The sequence below is a fragment of the Tachypleus tridentatus genome, chromosome 1, assembly GCF_004210375.1.
Source record: "Tachypleus tridentatus isolate NWPU-2018 chromosome 1, ASM421037v1, whole genome shotgun sequence".
In the NCBI taxonomy this organism is placed as follows: Eukaryota; Metazoa; Arthropoda; class Merostomata; order Xiphosura; family Limulidae; genus Tachypleus; species Tachypleus tridentatus.
In genome coordinates, this window is record NC_134825.1 from 114,665,298 (window position 1) to 114,686,127 (window position 20,830).

At 30.9% G+C, this 20,830-nt stretch overlaps 1 protein-coding gene across 5 annotated transcripts in view; it reads right to left on the minus strand.

The window, feature by feature from the left end:
- LOC143258704 (E3 ubiquitin-protein ligase Su(dx)-like) overlaps positions 1–20,830 on the minus strand; it is a 53,202-nt gene that overhangs the window by 14,445 nt on the left and 17,927 nt on the right. For all 5 annotated transcript variants that reach the window (XM_076518162.1, XM_076518151.1, XM_076518144.1 and 2 more), the window contains 7 exons: positions 13,942–14,085; positions 13,308–13,619; positions 9,397–9,727; positions 8,925–9,020; positions 7,573–7,738; positions 6,032–6,086; positions 3,214–3,298 (listed from right to left, as the gene is read on the minus strand). In XM_076518162.1, coding sequence (XP_076374277.1) covers positions 3,214–3,298; positions 6,032–6,086; positions 7,573–7,738; positions 8,925–9,020; positions 9,397–9,727; positions 13,308–13,619; positions 13,942–14,085 — 1,189 coding nt within the window. The remainder of the gene's footprint in view (positions 1–3,213; positions 3,299–6,031; positions 6,087–7,572; positions 7,739–8,924; positions 9,021–9,396; positions 9,728–13,307; positions 13,620–13,941; positions 14,086–20,830) is intronic.

Below are 20,830 nucleotides of genomic sequence, written 5' to 3' on the forward strand. Positions count from 1 at the left end.
ATGTTATGTAGCACTAATGAACCTCTTGACAAATGAACGTGTATCCAGATCTGTGGAACAGTGGTACAAGATGTTATGTAGCACTAATGAACCTCTTGACAAATGAACGTGTATCCAGATCTGTGGAACAGTGGTACAAGATATTATATAGCACTAATGAACCTCTTGACAAATGAACATGTATCCAGGTCTGTGGAACAGTGGTACAAGATATTATATAGCACTAATGAACCTCTTGACAAATGAATGTGTATCCAGGTCTGTGGAACAGTAGTACAAGATGTTATGTAGCACTAATGAACCTCTTGACAAATGAACGTGTATCCAGATCTGTGGAACAGTGGTACAAGATGTTATGTAGCACTAATGAACCTCTTGACAAATGAACGTGTATCCAGATCTGTGGAACAGTGGTACAAGATGTTATGTAGCACTAATGAACCTCTTGACAAATGAACATGTATCCAGGTCTGTGGAACAGTGGTACAAGATATTATATAGCACTAATGAACCTCTTGACAAATGAATGTGTATCCAGATCTGTGGAACAGTAGTACAAGATGTTATGTAGCACTAATGAACCTCTTGACAAATGAACATGTATCCAGATCTGTGGAACAGTAGTACAAGATGTTATGTAGCACTAATGAACCTCTTGACAAATGAACGTGTATCCAGGTCTGTGGAACAGTAGTACAAGATATTATATAGCACTAATGAACCTCTTGACAAATGAACGTGTATCCAGATCTGTGGAACAGTGGTACAAAATGTTATGTAGCACTAATGAACCTCTTGACAAATGAACGTGTATCCAGGTCTGTGGAACAGTGGTACAAGATGTTATATAGCGCTAATGAACCTCTTGACAAATGAATGTGTATCCAGATCTGTGGAACAGTGGTACAAGATGTTATGTAGCACTAATGAACCTCTTGACAAATGAACGTGTATCCAGGTCTGTGGAACAGTAGTACAAGATGTTATGTAGCACTAATGAACCTCTTGACAAATGAACGTGTATCCAGATCTGTGGAACAGTGGTACAAGATGTTATGTAGCACTAATGAACCTCTTGACAAATGAACGTGTATCCAGATCTGTGGAACAGTAGTACAAGATGTTATGTAGCACTAATGAACCTCTTGACAAATGAACATGTATCCAGGTCTGTGGAACAGTGGTACAAGATGTTATGTAGCACTAATGAACCTCTTGACAAATGAACGTGTATCCAGATCTGTGGAACAGTAGTACAAGATGTTATGTAGCACTAATGAACCTCTTGACAAATGAACATGTATCCAGGTCTGTGGAACAGTGGTACAAGATGTTATGTAGCACTAATGAACCTCTTGACAAATGAACGTGTATCCAGGTCTGTGGAACAGTAGTACAAGATATTATATAGCGCTAATGAACCTCTTGACAAATGAACGTGTATCCAGATCTGTGGAACAGTGGTACAAAATGTTATGTAGCACTAATGAACCTCTTGACAAATGAACGTGTATCCAGGTCTGTGGAACAGTAGTACAAGATATTATATAGCGCTAATGAACCTCTTGACAAATGAATGTGTATCCAGATCTGTGGAACAGTGGTACAAGATGTTATGTAGCACTAATGAACCTCTTGACAAATGAATGTGTATCCAGATCTGTGGAACAGTGGTACAAGATGTTATGTAGCACTAATGAACCTCTTGACAAATGAACGTGTATCCAGGTCTGTGGAACAGTAGTACAAGATGTTATGTTGCACTAATGAACCTCTTGACAAATGAACGTGTATCCAGATCTGTGGAACAGTGGTACAAGATGTTATGTAGCACTAATGAACCTCTTGACAAATGAACGTGTATCCAGATCTGTGGAACAGTAGTACAAGATGTTATGTAGCACTAATGAACCTCTTGACAAATGAACATGTATCCAGGTCTGTGGAACAGTGGTACAAGATGTTATGTAGCACTAATGAACCTCTTGACAAATGAACGTGTATCCAGGTCTGTGGAACAGTAGTACAAGATGTTATGTAGCACTAATGAACCCCTCTTGGCAAATGAACGTGTATCCGGGTCTGTGGAACAGTAATCAAGATGTTATGTAGCACTAATGAACCTCTTGGCAAATGAACGTGTATCCAGGTCTGTGGAACAGTGGTACAAGATGTTATAGACAGACAAGTCTAAATTTACACAGTTTGTTTCTGATAAGTAAACTATACGTTAAAGAAGTGTCTCGTGCTCACATGTGCAGGATGCTCTGTGATGATTTTAGATGTAATTTCTGTGTATAACGTGGGCTGTATTCACATGTCAGCATAAATACCGCAGTATACTGGTTTGTTGTGTTACACCCTCTAGAGAGAAGCTGATTTGATCAAATTTTGTATTTCCAGAAGGTAATGATTCCAAAACAAACTCCCAAGATACGATCAATTTCTTTGGCAAAGAAAGAAAGCGAGGAAGATCTCTAGAATATGGAATAAAGTCCAGACCTCAAAAATCCATAAAACAAATATGGGATTTGCTGGAATTAAAACTTGACAAAAATATCAACAGCACGTAAACACCCTCTGAGCCTGCTTTCAATGAAGATAATGTCAAAATGATATAACCAATGGGCACAGTAAAATTACAGTTCTTGTTCCTTGAAAGGTTAATTTACAATAATTCAAGTAATGATATAAACAGTGGGCACAGTAAAATTACAGTTCTTGTTCCTTGAAAAGTTAATTTACAATAATTCAAGTAATTTTCTACAGTAATTTAATTACTACTTCACGTGTAAAGCTTATAAAATAACGTCTGTTAAAGTCTCGTCAGTTTTGCACACTAATCTGTGTTAACATGGATTTTCAAAATCACAAATATTGTGCTATTTTTTGTTACTTCCATTAAGTCTATTCACTGATGGTCACAAAGTTACTCATCACTTGTTATAGAAACATTAGAAGGTAAAAAAATAACTCATTTGAAATCATATTTTGATTGTTTTTTTGTTAAATACACTGTTATGGAAACAGATGAGTAAATGATAAACAAACGTTTCATTTACGTGGGCAACGAACCAATCTTTTTCATATTTTCTTTCAAACAAAATCCTTTTAATACTGAGGATGGCTCATGATTTAAAAAGTGACTTCATCATAAAATATTAACTTGTTTGTTTATAATCTTCATAAAACAAAAACAAAAGGCGTCTTTACCCTTGAGTTCGAGGATCTTCCCACTGGGTTGTTTTATTTTTGTGGTTGACAAAATACATTCTTCCATTGGGATCCACACGTTTTTCTAAAAATTAGTGTATTAATGTTAGAAGGTACTTGTCTACAATTGTATGCAACATATTTATGACAACGGAAGATAAAAAGTATGGTTCACAAGTTAATACACGCCTCAACGAACAACGGCTAATCCATTCTATGCCACTTGCTGGTAACACAGTATGTACTTATTTGAATGAAGTTCAATAAAACATCCAATATTAAACAATTCAAGGTATTCACTGCTGTCATTAACCTATTTTAGCAGTACGTGAAGTTGCAACATTTTCCTTACTAAACAACAAAGGTAACTGGACTTTGTTTATGTAAAAACTGTGCATAATCACACTAAATTAAAAATTTTTACACTAAGAAGATAAAAATTAGTGAGATGTTAGCATACCACAGGGTACAACATTTAGAAATAAATAACTATTAGTTATCCCTAATTTTTAAAGTTAAGACTAAAGTGAACTAGTCAGTCGATTCTGCTCACTTCTGGACTATTCTTGATATGCTAAATGAAAAATGGAAGTTGCAAAATTTAAGTTGAAAATATCTCAAAACTGTTCATTTAAAGCTACACTGCTTGCCACAAAAGTTTCAGCTGTAACAGTGATGTCACATTTATCCAAACATTCTTACAACATGTGTTACATGCTCTTAGAGAGAAAGTAAACAACACATGTTCTTCTGCACAGCAAAAAATGTCTAATTTTGAAATAAGTCCGTATTGATGTGTGCGTGTATTTTCTTATAGCAAAGTCACAATTGGCTATCCACCAAGGGGGAATCGAATCCCTGGTTTCAACAGCATAACTCCGTAGACTTACCCCCGTACTAGTGGGGACATCTGAATTAATCATGTAATGATTATACAGCACACACACATTTTATATATATATATAGAAATGTCTTTAAATCTAGTTGTTATAGGATTGAAAAATAAAAGCAAAGAATTCCGACTTCTTTGATATCTTTCACTATTCATAATTCATAAAATATCAGGAAAATCTTGGACTGATGTCAAATAGTCCTAACTTTTTAACTCTGTCAACATGTGCTCAGTCTAACTGACTGACCAGGCAATCTCTTTGTACTTGTTTAAAGTTTTCATAGTGTCAATTCTAATGTTTAATATATTTTCACAAAATTTGGCAGACTTTCAGTAAACACTACAAGTTTTTTCATTTAAAAACTTGTATTTTTAATAAACAAAATAAAGATTTATCCATCAATAGTGATAACAAATTGAACTTCATGTTAAGAATGAAAATACTTTTAATCACAAATTTCATTTGTGTAACTACATATCAAGCATTTGTTTTCAGTAAACCATATTATCTTTTGTTTCCTCTACTGTGATGCTATTAAAACAAAAATTGAAATAAATCTAAATGAACCTTTCCTTCTTTCTAATATGACTTCAATTAATGTGAAACTAACAACAGTATACATGTATTTATAGGCCCGGCATGGCCAGGTGGGTTAAGGCATTCGACTAGTAATCTTAGGGTCACGGGTTTGAATCCCCGTCGTATCAAACATGCCCGCCCTTTCAGCCATGGGAGCATTATAAAGTGATGGTCGATCCCACTATTCGTTGGTAAGAGAGTAGTCAAAGAGTTGGCGTGGGTGGTGATGACAAGCTGCCTTCCTTCTTGTCTTAAATTGCTAAATTAGGGATGGCTAGCACAGATAGCCCTCATGTCGCTCTGCTCAAAATTAAAAAAAAAAAAAAATATTTATTGACCTTTGAACCACATCTAACTGCCACTACTCATGCCATTATAAAATGTAATCACTTGTGGAATGTGAAACTCATGTTACACCACTGAATTACGCAAGCTGCTTGCATGCCTTATGAAACATTATTATTATTAATGTATCCTAATCTTAACTAACCCAGAGAGAGATCTCTCTTATTACATCTTAACTAAGTACTTTTATAATAATAAATAAAGAACAAACGTGAAAAACTAAACACAAACTAAACTTACTTGGTTCTTTATTAGGTTTTGAGGTTGACTTGTAACACTAATTTTTTCAAACTAATTTATTAAATAATGCACCAAAGAACACTGAATAATAATACACGTAAAACAGACGATTTTTGCTCCTTTTAAACTATGAGTGCATGTGTGTTTTTTTCTTATAGCGAAGCCACATTGGACTATCTGCTGAGCCCACCGAGGGGAATCGAACCCCTGATTTTAGTGTTGTAAATACATTTTAAGTATGAAACACTAGTCGTTACCAAGTCATCCAAGCTAGTTATTCACTCCTGTAGCAATAAAGCTTTTGCAAACAGAGACAATGGCACTTCTCTATTGAGAAAACAACGTAATATAATATGTCACTCGATATTCGAAAACCTTTACGTTCTATCAGTTCTACAGTAAAAGTGAACTAAGTATTAACAAGTCATCAAAGAGAGGATGAGGCAAGAGGGATCTAATTTCCTATATGAAAGCCATAAAAATTATGGTTTGATCATGAGTAATGTGCATTAAATTTTGTACTTACTGGAGGGCTAATGAATAAACTACAGAAGAGAGGATGCCAAGAAAAAATATGTCACATCAGGTAAAATTCAGGATTTTTTACAATATTGCCATCTTAAAAGTAAGAACATAAAACTTGTATACTATTAAGATATGGGTTATTAATTACTATTTTGCACTATACTAATTGGCATAACATAAACAAAATACAAGTCACTAAAACATCACGACATACACAGACTAGAGAATATACTTACCCCAACCTTCAGGTAACGGTCCAAGAGGATCGTTATCTTCTACATGAACAGGTGTCTGTGACAGAAAAAAGATAGAAGACCTGAACTATTACATCATAATTACAGAGCAATACAAGACTTTTAAAACTTGGTAATCTCTCTAACTTATCACGACTACATGTTTATTTAAACTTAAAACAAAACTACAAATGATTAATTAGCCAAGAACACATCTTTAAAATTGCATACACTATACATAATCTAAACTTCTGAAACCTCAATAACTGAATAATATCTGCCCACCCCCCCATATAGTAATGTTCCCCTTTTTAGGCATGCATATTTTTGATGCTTGTTTCAATCGTAAGTAAAAGATTACATGTACAATCAACAAGATTTGGTGAACAGCTGTATTATTTCATATCTCACTGTATTCATCATGTGTAGCCATCCCTTACTTTGAACATCTGCTGACTAGAGGGAGGGAAGGCAGCCACTCGCTCATCAGCACCTACTGCCTCACGACTGCCTATCAACTTTACAATCATACCCACAGCTCAACGGGTGAAGTGTGCTCAATTACACATGGCAAGCTCATGTTTTAGATTTTACAGTTCTGTACATCTAGCATGTTTTATTTACGAGAATTTCCATCATGTATAATGTAATGTATTTTTCATATTACTTGAAATAATTAGTAAATTTTTTGCTTGAGATAGTGTGTGTAATAAAATATATTTAAAATCTCAAATGGTTCTACTTGCTTCTGATGGTCATGTTTTTCTTCTCATGAAAACACTATAGATACCAGGAACCAAAAGTAAAAATACAGATAATAACTTTTACCTTTCATCAAAAAATGTTTAACAAAAAAATAACAATGTTAAGCTACTAAATAAATTTTATAAAACTCAGTTCCATACAACAGAAATTTTGTTGACATATGACAACAGAGCCAAAGATGTTGTTCACAGCCCTGTTTAGTGTAAGTTTGACAAATGTTTTAAACTTTTAGCAATGATACCAAATCTGCGGATGTTTAATCACAAATGTGATAACAACTGATAAAAAAAACGTTTTGTTTATAGAGTTCGAGCTTTTCAGAATAACTTGATCGATATTCAACAAAATATGAAAAGTTTTACAAACATTATTATTACCAAAGTTATAATAACACAATCATTAGTTTACTCAGCTATGGGCCTGGCCTGGCCAGGTGGTTAGGGTGCTCGACTTGTAATCCGAGGGTTGCTGGTTCTAATCTCCATTACGCCAAACATTCTCACCCTTTCAGCCATGGGGGCATTATAATGTGAAGTTCAATCTCACTATTTGTTGGTAAAAGAGTAGGCCAAAAGTTGGCGGTGGATGGTGATGACTAGCTGCCTTCCCTCTATTATTACACTGCTAAATTAGGGACGGCTAGCGCAGACAGTCCTCGTGTAGCTTTGACCAAAATTCAAAAACAAAAACAAATATTTAGTTGCAAAGCAAAGTGGCAAATGGAAAGATAAAACAATGTTAAATGTGAAAATATGAACTTTGCTACTGTCGATATTTACATGGTAGAGAAATCTTTGCTGGCACTGCTGCATAGCTTGGGCTTGATGAGATTGCCACTGCTCATAGTTACGGACACTTTCAAGGGTAGGTCTCTGCCAGGTTGTTGTCCGGGTATTGTGGTCAACATAATATGTTCGGCCTCTGTGGTCTCTCCTCATCTCCCAACTATTAAAGAAGAACATTTTAAGTAGAAATAAACCAGGAAATCATACATAACATGAGACATAAAATGATACTGGTTATTTGATTATTGTAATATACCATCTCTACCTCAAGAAGATAAAATACTAAATTACAGATTTTATTCCGAGAGCTATTTGAATAAAAAAGTGCAAATTTGTTACACTGTAAGTTCGATTATTTCCAGTGATGTGAAAAAACATTTTATTACTCAGTGAAAATTTGAACATTACTCAACATTGGCAATTGTTGATGCAAGTGGAAAACCTCTAGTGGATCTTCCTTGACACACTTCAATGATGACAGAATCTCTAATGAACTTGAAATAATTTGTTTCTGTACACTACAAATAACAGTACTGCCACTTCAAGAACCGTCCTTGTTGTCAATTTTAATACTTTTTAAATATATAATCATAATTTTCCTTCCCATACTTTTCAGTGTTGTCTTGGATGAATTCTAGACTACAAGAGGTGGAACAGAAGTTTTGAACAATGATAATTTATCTCATGTCTGAAAGGACTCACTAGAATATTCCCTCAGGAATGAAGGTTATCCACATGATGACGAGAAACCCACTTGAAATCAAAATGCATCTCAGAATGACTGGTATGGGTATTAACACTTTTACCAATGAGGAAAGAACAATATTTCGAACTTTCTATGTCATCTCTAGGTTCTTAAGATGACCTAGGAAGATCGAAACATTGTTCTCTCCTTCTCAGTAAAAGTGTTAATACCCATACCAGTCGTTCTGAGATACAATGAAGGCTATCGTTTATAAAATCAAGAAATAAAGTTGCAAATGAAAATTACATGAACAATACCATATGAAACTATACAGTAGGTGCACTAGGTATAATACACTATGAATTACAATTTTTTTTTTATAAATACACACTGAGTATTGGACTACTGAATGATATATCTGAAGTGACTCATATCAAAAGTTTGAGAATTTTCTTGGTGATTGTAAACATTTTGGTTTTAATTTAGTGAACAAAAATTTGTTGTTGTTTAAAATCAACTATTAAGATTAACAGTTTTTTTAACTCATAATTCCAAAGATTCAATAAGTCCTGCCTTCTCTATTTCACCTCCTAAGATCAGAGCAAATAACTAAGGAGGATTAACCTGAAACAATTCAATTTAAAAAATAAAGAATATTTACCCCGTGGGTAGAGGCTGGGGCCTTTCCCACGTTGTGCTTCGTGTATTATGGTCCACGTAATACTTACGCCCATACTGATCAAATCTTACTTCCCAACTGAAAACGAAAACGTTTGAAACTGGTAAAAATAGTCTTACAATTGTATACTGAGATGTAAAAATATGTTTTCTGATTAAAAACAAAACAAAAAACTTTTCCCTGTATGAGAAATACATTTAACAATAATATTAGGTACAAACCAAACAACAGTGTTAGACATAACTAATTTTTAATAAACTTATAACTTAAAGATAATTACTGTAAATAGTTCTGTGATTACAAGATATGATATTAGAAATATATAAAAACAATGGAATTACTTAAAAACGTTTCAACTTTGTGTTGTTTTTTAAACAGTCAATGATGATGTTGAAAGACAGAGTTCTACTACTTCCTACATCGGTGCTGTTGTTCAAATAAATGACAAGTTTACCCTGATGGCAAAGGATCTTCACCTCCACCAGCTGCTGTTGCCTGACCGTGGTTTTCATGCTGGCCAGTCTGACTGTCGGGTTGAGAGTTTGTAGCACTGAATGAAGAGCTTTCACTTCTTGACATACTTAAAGCTGTCACAGCTGTGGTACTGGGTGGTGAAGTAACAAGGTTAGAATATAAAGGGGAACTACCAACAGAAGGAAGAGACCTTAAAGGATTACATACAGTCCCTGAATGTAGTCCACTGTAAGGTGTCTGTAGAAACCCTGTGTTACTGATCGTGACACCAGTAGGAACTTGAGGACCAGGAACAGCCATAGCTTCTACATCTGTGTGAGAATACACATTCATAACAAATAAACTAAAGAGAATGTTTATGTATCATTTTATTTTACTTTTAACACTTTCAGTATGGGCTAGGTGCATGGCACCTAATATGTAACCATGAGATTAACCTTTGATATCTCCTATCCTTATGAAATTTTGAAGACTATCAACAGACATCACAAATCTTTTGTACACAAAAAAATCAGGTCTTTTAATGAGGGATTTTTAATAAAAAATTTTCTGTGAATACACAGAACCAATCTCTGAAAATGTTGACTACTCTAAGTGCAAAGATATTTTCATGTTAAGACTGAAAATTGTCAAATTTTATTTACATAATTTCTAGAACCTGCTATATAATTATTAGACGATTTTTTTTCTTCAGAAAAACATAATACTTTATCTGTCATTTTGATATTTGAACCATGTCTAACTAATAATCTCACCACACAAGTTGTAAATTACTTGACAAACATGCAGGTTGTGTTACTGTATTAAATTACATAAGCATGAGCTGCTTTCAAGCATACCTCATGAAGAATTTTTCCCTGTTCATTATCTTACCTATAGGTTTATAATTTTGGAAGTTTAATAACTTCTATAATAATATATATAATATTATTCATGTTCACAAACGGATACTAAGGTAGCAATGACAGTATGAATACTATGAGAATGAAAGATCCAGTCACAGTAGTGATAGTAACATTGCCATCTTGGTATCCAATATATATAGTACTCACTTGGTTTTTTTGCTGTCGACTATCAATGAAATCTAACCCTACTAATATAATTTAATATAACAGTACTAATATACTAAATTTTTAACTAAGACAACTTATGTCGTGAATACTTGTATAATGGTTTAATATATTTACAGGCAATATGTTCATATGAATAATATAATGTACCAACAAGAGCTTATTTGATTCTTCAGCTATCTTTGTACACCTGACTTTAAGTAAAAATAAAAATTCAAATCCACTTGTGTTTCTCAACATTCATCAATTCCCTTCTCAGCAGAAGTTAGGAGATCTTTCCCTGGAACCATCCTTACAGCCTTCCTCTGAAACCTTTCCAATAAATCAGTATCCTTCATTTGATAAGGAGACAAAAGTTGAACACAATACCCCAAGTGAGGGATAGCTTGTGATTTATAGTAGGAGAAATTACCTGGTTTGCCTTGTAATCACAACATGTATTTAAAGACTTTACATTTTAAAGTTCTGTTAGATCAAGTTTTGAAAATTTTAGTTTCATATTTATTCAACCCTTTGAGTCAAGAAAAATATTATATTATTACTTCAACCACAGTACGTTCTCTACATCCACTGCCGATGATGTCAACCATTATCAGTTCTTTACATCCAATGCAGATGATGCCAACCACAGTACGTTCTTATATTCAATGCTCATGATGCCAACCACAGTACGTTCTCCACATCCAATGCCGATGATGCCAACCACAGTATGTTTTCCATATCCAATGCTGATGATGCCAACCACAGTACGTTCTCCACATCCAATGAAGATGATGCCAACCACAGTATGTTCTCCACATCCAATGCCGACGATGCCAACCACAGTACATTCTTATATTCAATGCTCATGATGCCAACCACAGTATGTTCTCATATCCAATGCCAATGATGCCAACCACAGTACGTTCTCCACATCCAATGCAGATGATGCCAACCACAGTACGTTCTCCACATCCAATGCAGATGATGCCAATCACAGTACGTTCTCCACATCCAATGCAGATGATGCCAACCACAGTACGTTCTCCACATCCAATGCCGATGATGCCAACCACAGTACGTTCTCCACATCCAGTGCCGATGATGCCAACCACAGTACATTCTTATATTCAATGCTCATGATGCCAACCACAGTATGTTCTCATATCCAATGCTCATGATGTCAACCACAGTATGTTCTCATATCCAATGCCAATGATGCCAACCACAGTATGTTCTCCACATTCAATGCTGTTGATGTGTTTTGCTCAATACCAAGTTTGTCAGGTCAGCTGGTACTCAACAAACACAGAAGTGGTCATAACACTATTGAATATATAAGCCAGTTGTTACAACAACAATTATTATGGTGCGAATGCCAAGTAGGCAAAGCATTGTCATAATTGAGCTTACTTGTCACAAATAACATTGATATTAGGCCTATTGTTTTCTATTAGCTTTACTGCCAGCAAACACAACTTTTCTACTACTGCAAAAAGACCCTTCTATCTAATTAAACTACTGAGTGAATTCCTGTTTATATTATGATAACACACACTATAATTAACTATTCCCAGACCAGTATCTTGTGTTTTTAAGATGCAAACAACATTGTGAAGTTTTAAAAATTTTTGTTTGGTAGAGTAGAAATATTTTCACTTCCTGTCTGTATGGATAAAAACTTGTCAACACTGGAAAACTCAGTTGCAAATTCATGGTTTTTCTGCACACTTGTTGCTTATTTCAAACTCATATTGTATGAAAGCAGTGAATTTATGAAGTTTGTGGTGTCAAAAACTATACATTAACACACTGTATTTTAAGACTTTTGAGCTAATAAGACCACAGATATTTTGTTAAGAAAATTTACTATCTTCTTCAGAATCTGTCATAAAGCTTACGGTCTGTTTAAGAAAGAAAAGAAATTTTAAAATTCTTACTTCTTATATCAGAACTGTTGAGTGACTTCATGTGAACTAACTAAATCATGGCTTTTGTTTCTTTGTAGTTAAGCACAAAGCTACAAAAATGGCTGTCTCTACTGTGCCCACCATGGGTTTCAGTGTTGCAAGTTCACAGACATACTGCTGTGCCAACGGTGGGGAGGGGCTTTCATTTGTTATTACTATGTAAAAGTAATAAATTAGTTTTATTATTTTGTGTTGAAGTTACTTTATCTCTCACTCATTACTTGAAACAGTGGAATTTACCTAAGCGTGCATCAGACATCAGCACAGGTTATTTTGAAACAGCTGTACATCACTTCTAAAAGAATTACCAAAGTTGTCTTATAGCCTTTATCAATATGATTTAGGAAAATGAAAACTCTCTCTCCTTCTCTGTATGTGTGTGTGTATATATATATATACGCACACACACACACACACAATACTTCATTGCACATTTTCAGCAAAATGAACAAACAGAAGATATTATTAAAACCTTGTACTTTGTTAATATGCACATGACACATTGAATATTTATCATGTTTTATGCTTAAGGTGTCTGTTTCAAACATAGTTTTATTTCCAATCATTAATTATTAAAATGCAAACTGCAAAAGTGGCTGAAATAATGCCACCATTATAAAGAAGGTTAAAGGTCATTTACCAAGTATATGTCCAACTTAGAAGTCTATCTGATCTTTCTCTAATGCCTCAGTGTCCTTAGTACACGAGTCTAACAACCTCAACAAGTGTTACTAATTATGCCTCTATCAATATCAACAGTGTAAAATTAAAAAAAAAAAACAGTCTAAGCACTGACCCTTGAGGCTCACCACTGGTAACAAAAGTCCAGTTTGACTAAACTCTATCAATAATGTGCAAGATATTTTTCTCACCTGCACCACCAGACTGGCCTGAGAGATTAAAATTCGTTAATGAGGTGGGTAAGGACTGTAGTCTTGGATCTCTCAACTGTCTGTTCAGGTTATTTGATGTACCAGAAGTGCTGTCTGAACTTGTATTGGAAGAGTTTGTTCTTGTTGCCGTAGAGACTGGATTAAAAACTCCTGGTTTCCATGGACGGTTGCGAGGCCCAGTGTGTTGCCGACTTAAATGACTGCTTCCTCCACTGGTGGATGGGCTGGATGACTGAGCTCCACTCTGAGGAAGACTTCCATTAATTTGCAAAGTTACAGAAGGGTGAGCACCTGTAACACAATGTAATAAATGATAACCACAAAGTCATGATGCATTCATTGCTGTAAACAAACAATAATTTACAGCTCCATACTATTAGTAAAGTTTAAACACCATATTTATTTACATTCAAATTTCAACAACCATCATACTTGTTTTCCCCAGAAAATTTATGTATTTCTTTTAGAGTACAATATTTCTTCAAAATGTAAGTAGTTGAGCATATAAGATGTACAACTAATCCTAGCTTGTTACCACTAAGCAAGTTAGGAGAAAAAAAAGGTGGTATAATATGTGTGATTACTGTGAAACAACCATAATACAAATACTTACTTGCATTGGAAGTATCTGAAAAGTTCCTTGGTGGATACCGAATCATCTCTATTTGTACTCCGTCTAAAATTGTGACAACAAAACTTGAACTTCGGCCAACTTTTCCAGCAACATTAAGCTCCATGGGCATTGGTAACTTGTCCACTGGTTTAAAAACAGTTTTAAATATTTTGAATAAGTTTACTTTAGAGAAAAATCTCAAGCTATGGAGAACATTGTAATGTAAACATCAAGGCAAGACAAGAAAGTAAAGTAAATGACAAATTATTATAGCAAGCTAAACACTGCTTCTAATGGAACAATAGTTTCAGTAATTACCTTTTTTCGTACGGGATCATTCAATTTGACCAACCTCGTAACCATCAGTTTCCATGCTATAACCTTTAATATGTTTTTGTCTATCTTCACAAAATTTTTTTGTACAAAAAGCACAATATTTTCCAATTTTGTATTTTTACTAAAAATTTGTCTTTGAAAATATGGAGTCAGAGTGTTCACTGTTCCAAGTGCAAGGTGGTTTTCGTGCTACAATTAAAAACACTTTTCTTCATCTGAACATTTCGATATTTGAGTAGCATAATTTCTAAAACTTCATACCTATATATTAAATGCTTTTTTTCACTAAAACTTAATATTTTATCTGCCATCTCCCCTACTCTATCTCTATACAAACTCCATTAATATGACTGATCTTGTAATTACCTAAAAAAAAATGAATATAAATAACTTTTCTCTTTCTAGCATGGCTTCAGGTCATAACACACAACAACAAACTGTTTATCATAAATAGCTTAAGGCTTGTAATGTCTACATCTGTTCACACTTATTTTCATGGTCTTTGAACCATGTCTAAATAATAATCAAACCACACAAGTTGTAAATCACTTGGTTGATGCAAAGCTTATGTTACCATATTAAATAACGTAAGGTACGAGCCGTTCAAAAGCATTCCATGTGAAGAAATGTTTTTCATTATCTTTCCTAATCTAACATAAGAAGTTTTTAACTTCAACATTTTAATTACTTTTTATAACAATAAATAATATACATGAAAAACAAGAAATATAGAACAAAGTTTTGTTTGCAAGTGTTATAAAATAGCAAGAAATTGTTTGTTCTGCACTTCATGTTCTTCCTCTATATTATTTAATTGTTACCAATAACAATGTTGTTATTCTGTCTTCTTAGGAGCATTACTTAAGGTAAATAAAAATGATTTAGCATTCCAGTACCAGCATTATATTAAAAAAAGAGCACAGAGTAACAACATATGCAAAACAATGTCCTATAACTATTATATTTAACTGGCTTTATAACTAAGACAAGAGAGGCTTAACTAATACCCTTAACTGCTCGGTCTGCACATCACAAGATCAACTGACAAAAAACTCCACAGAAAACAATACAACAGAGTATACATCATTTAATACATTAAAACTTTGAATTTCTATTGGTTAAAGATAATATGGTACAAAACATGAGACAGAGTTATCAGTAAATTGTGAAGGAGGATGTCACAAGTGGATCTAGTTTTCTTGTCTATAGCTTTGTAAATAAATAAGATTGAAGACAGTAAACATTAGACTTCACCCGAGTAATATTTATGATATAGTACATTAAATTCCATACTTCTGAAAGGGTTGGTACAGAAGTTAGAGAAGGGGGAGTCCTCACATTAATGAATAATTAAGGATTTCTTAAAGTAATTTCAATGCCAAGTGGAATCACACAGATTGATAATAAGTAGTATAATTAAATGTTGAAGGTAAATGTAAAAGGTCATGATATGTGCACTTTGACCTACCCATTGTGAGATGGTTAAGGAACAGAGTTGGCTCATGGATAAAGCTTTTTACCCTTTTATCACTCAAAAGGGAAAACACACTTACTTTGTAGAAAAACAAAGTTGTGTTTATATATCTGTAATATTCTAAAGAAACATTCCATTAATAGAGAAGCTGGAAATATAAAAGTCTGACAGGATGTAAATTTTTATTTTGAATCAGTTTTTGTTCATGTCATTATTTCATTATCGAAAACGTCTTCACAGCTGAACTCCGTTTTTTATTTGTAAAAAAACACATTAAATCTCAGCAAAGTTCCTCCTCAGTTGAAAGCTTTAGACTCATAACAATATTATCAATACAACATAACAATATTATGAATAAATCAACAATATAAATATAACAATGGACCATAACATAATTATCACAATAATAATAAGGTAACAATATTATCAATACAACATAACAATATAATATTATCACTATAACAATATAACAAAAATATTACTATAACATAAAAATCTTGTCAATACAACATAGCAATACCACTATTACAATATAACATTATCACAATAACAATATGAATAATACAACATAATATTATCACTATAACATAACATTATCAATACAACATAACATTATCACTATAACATAACATTATCAATACAACATAACATTATCACTATAACATAACATTATCAATACAACATAACATTATCAATACAACATAATATTATCACTATAACATAACATTATCAATACAACATAACATATCAATACAACATAATATTATCACTATAGCATAACATTATCAATACAACATAATATTACCACTATAGCATAACATGATCAATACAACATAATATTATCACTATAACATAACATCATCGATACAACATATTATCACTGTAACATAACATATCAAAAACAACATAATATTATCACTATAACATATTATCAATACAACATAACATTATCACTATAACATAACATATTATCAATACAACATAATATTATCACTATAACATATTATCAATACAACATAACATTATCACTATAACATAACATATTATCAATACAACATAATATTATCACTATAACATAACATTATCAATACAACATAACATTATCACTATAACATAACATTATCAATACAACATAACATTATCACTATAACATAACATTATCAATACAACAATATCACTAACATTATCAATACAACATAATATTATCACTATAACATAACATTATCAATACAACATAACATATCAATACAACATAATATTATCACTATAGCATAACATTATCAATACAACATAATATTACCACTATAGCATAACATGATCAATACAACATAATATTATCACTATAACATAACATCATCGATACAACATATTATCACTGTAACATAACATATCAAAAACAACATAATATTATCACTATAACATATTATCAATACAACATAACATTATCACTATAACATAACATATTATCAATACAACATAATATTATCACTATAACATATTATCAATACAACATAACATTATCACTATAACATAACATATTATCAATACAACATAATATTATCACTATAGCATAACATTATCAATACAACATATTATCACTATAACATAACATATTATCAATACAACATAATATTATCACTATAACATAACATATCAATACAACAATATTATCACTATAACATAACATATCAATACAACATAATATTATCACTATAGCATAACATTATCAATACAACAATATTATCACTATAACATAATATATCAATACAACATAATATTATCACTATAACATATTATCAATACAACATAACATTATCACTATAACATAACATATTATCAATACAACATAATATTATCACTATAACATATTTATCAATACAACATAACATTATCACTATAACATAACATATTATCAATACAACATAATATTATCACTATAACATAACATTATCAGTACAACATATTTATCACTATAACATAACATTTATCAATACAACATAATATTATCACTATAACATAACATATCAATACAACAATATTATCACTATAACATAACATATCAATACAACATAATATTATCACTATAGCATAACATTATCAATACAACAACATTATCACTATAACATAATATTATCACTATAGCATAACATTATCAATACAACATAATATTATCACTATAGCATAACATATTATCAATAAAACATAATATTATCACTATAACATAACATCATCAATACAACATATCACTATAACATAACATATTATCAATACAACATAATATTATCACAAAAGCATAACATTGTCAATACAACATAATATTACCACTATAGCATAACATGTTATCAATACAACATAATATTATCACTATAACATAACATTATCAATACAACATATTATCACTATAACATGACATATTATCAATACAACATATTATCACTATAACATGACATATTATCAATACAACATAAAATTATCACTATAACATAACATATTATCAATACAACATAATATTATCACTTTAACATAACATATTATCAATACAACAAAATATTATCACTATAACATAACATCATCAATACAACATATTATCACTATATGGCATAACATATTATCAATACAACATAATATTATCACTATAACATAACATATTATCAATAAAACATGATATTATCACTATGGCATATATCATCAATACAACATAACATTATCACTATAACATAACATATCAATACAACATAATATTATCACTATAACATATTATCAATACAACATAACATTATCACTATAACATAACATATTATCAATACAACATAATATTATCACTATAACATAACATATTATCAATACAACATAATATTATCACTATAGCATAACATTATCAATACAACATAATATTACCACTATAGCATAACATGTTATCAATACAACATAATATTATCACTATAACATAACATTATCAATACAACATAATATTATCACTATAACATAACATTATCAATACAACATAACATATCAATACAACATAATATTATCACTATAGCATAACATTATCAATACAACATGATATTACCACTATAGCATAACATATTGTCAATACAACATAATATTATCACTATAACATAACATGATCAATACAACATAATATTATCACTATAACATAACATCATCGATACAACATATTATCACTGTAACATAACATATCAAAAACAACATAATATTATCACTATAACATAACATATCAAAAACAACATAATATTATCACTATAACATATTATCAATACAACATAACATTATCACTATAACATAACATATTATCAATACAACATAATATTATCACTAACATATTATCAATACAACATAACATTATCACTATAACATAACATATTATCAATACAACATAATATTATCACTATAGCATAACATTATCAATACAACATATTATCACTATAACATAACATATTATCAATACAACATAATATTATCACTATAACATAACATATCAATACAACAATATTATCACTATAACATAACATATCAATACAACATAATATTATCACTATAGCATAACATTATCAATACAACATAATATTATCACTATAGCATAACATATTATCAATAAAACATAATATTATCACTATAACACAACATCATCAATACAACATATTATCACTATAACATAACATATTATCAATACAACATAATATTATCACAAAAGCATAACATTGTCAATACAACATAATATTACCACTATAGCATAACATGTTATCAATACAACATAATATTATCACTATAACATAACATTATCAATACAACATATTATCACTATAACATGACATATTATCAATACAACATATTATCACTATAACATGACATATTATCAATACAACATAAAATTATCACTATAACATAACATATTATCAATACAACATAATATTATCACTATAACATAACATATTATCAATACAACAAAATATTATCACTATAACATAACATCATCAATACAACATATTATCACTATAACATAACATATTATCAATACAACATAATATTATCACTATAACATAACATATTATCAATACAACATGATATTATCACTATAACATATTATCAATACAACATAACATTATCACTATAACATAACATATCAATACAACATAATATTATCACTATAACATATTATCAATACAACATAACATTATCACTATAACATAACATATTATCAATACAACATAATATTATCACTATAACATAACATATTATCAATACAACATAATATTATCACTATAGCATAACATTATCAATACAACATAATATTACCACTATAGCATAACATGTTATCAATACAACATAATATTATCACTATAACATAACATTATCAATACAACATAATATTATCACTATAACATAACATTATCAATACAACATAACATATCAATACAACATAATATTATCACTATAGCATAACATTATCAATACAACATAATATTACCACTATAACATAACATATTATCAATACAACATAATATTATCACTATAACATAACATATTATCAATACAACATAATATTATCACTATAACATAACATCATCGATACAACATATTATCACTGTAACATAACATATCAAAAACAACATAATATTATCACTATAACATAACATATCAAAAACAACATAATATTATCACTATAACATATTATCAATACAACATAACATTATCACTGTAACATATTATCAATACAACATAACATATCAATACAACAATATTATCACTATAACATAACATATCAATACAACATAATATTATCACTATAGCATAACGTTATCAATACAACAATATTATCACTATAACATAACATATCAATACAACATAATATTATCACTATAGCATAACATTATCAATATAACATAATATTACCACTATAGCATAACATATTATCAATACAACATAATATTATCACTATAACATAACATCATCAATACAACATATTATCACTATAACATAACATATTATCAATACAACATAATATTATCACAAAAGCATAACATTATCAATACAACATATTATCACTATAACATGACA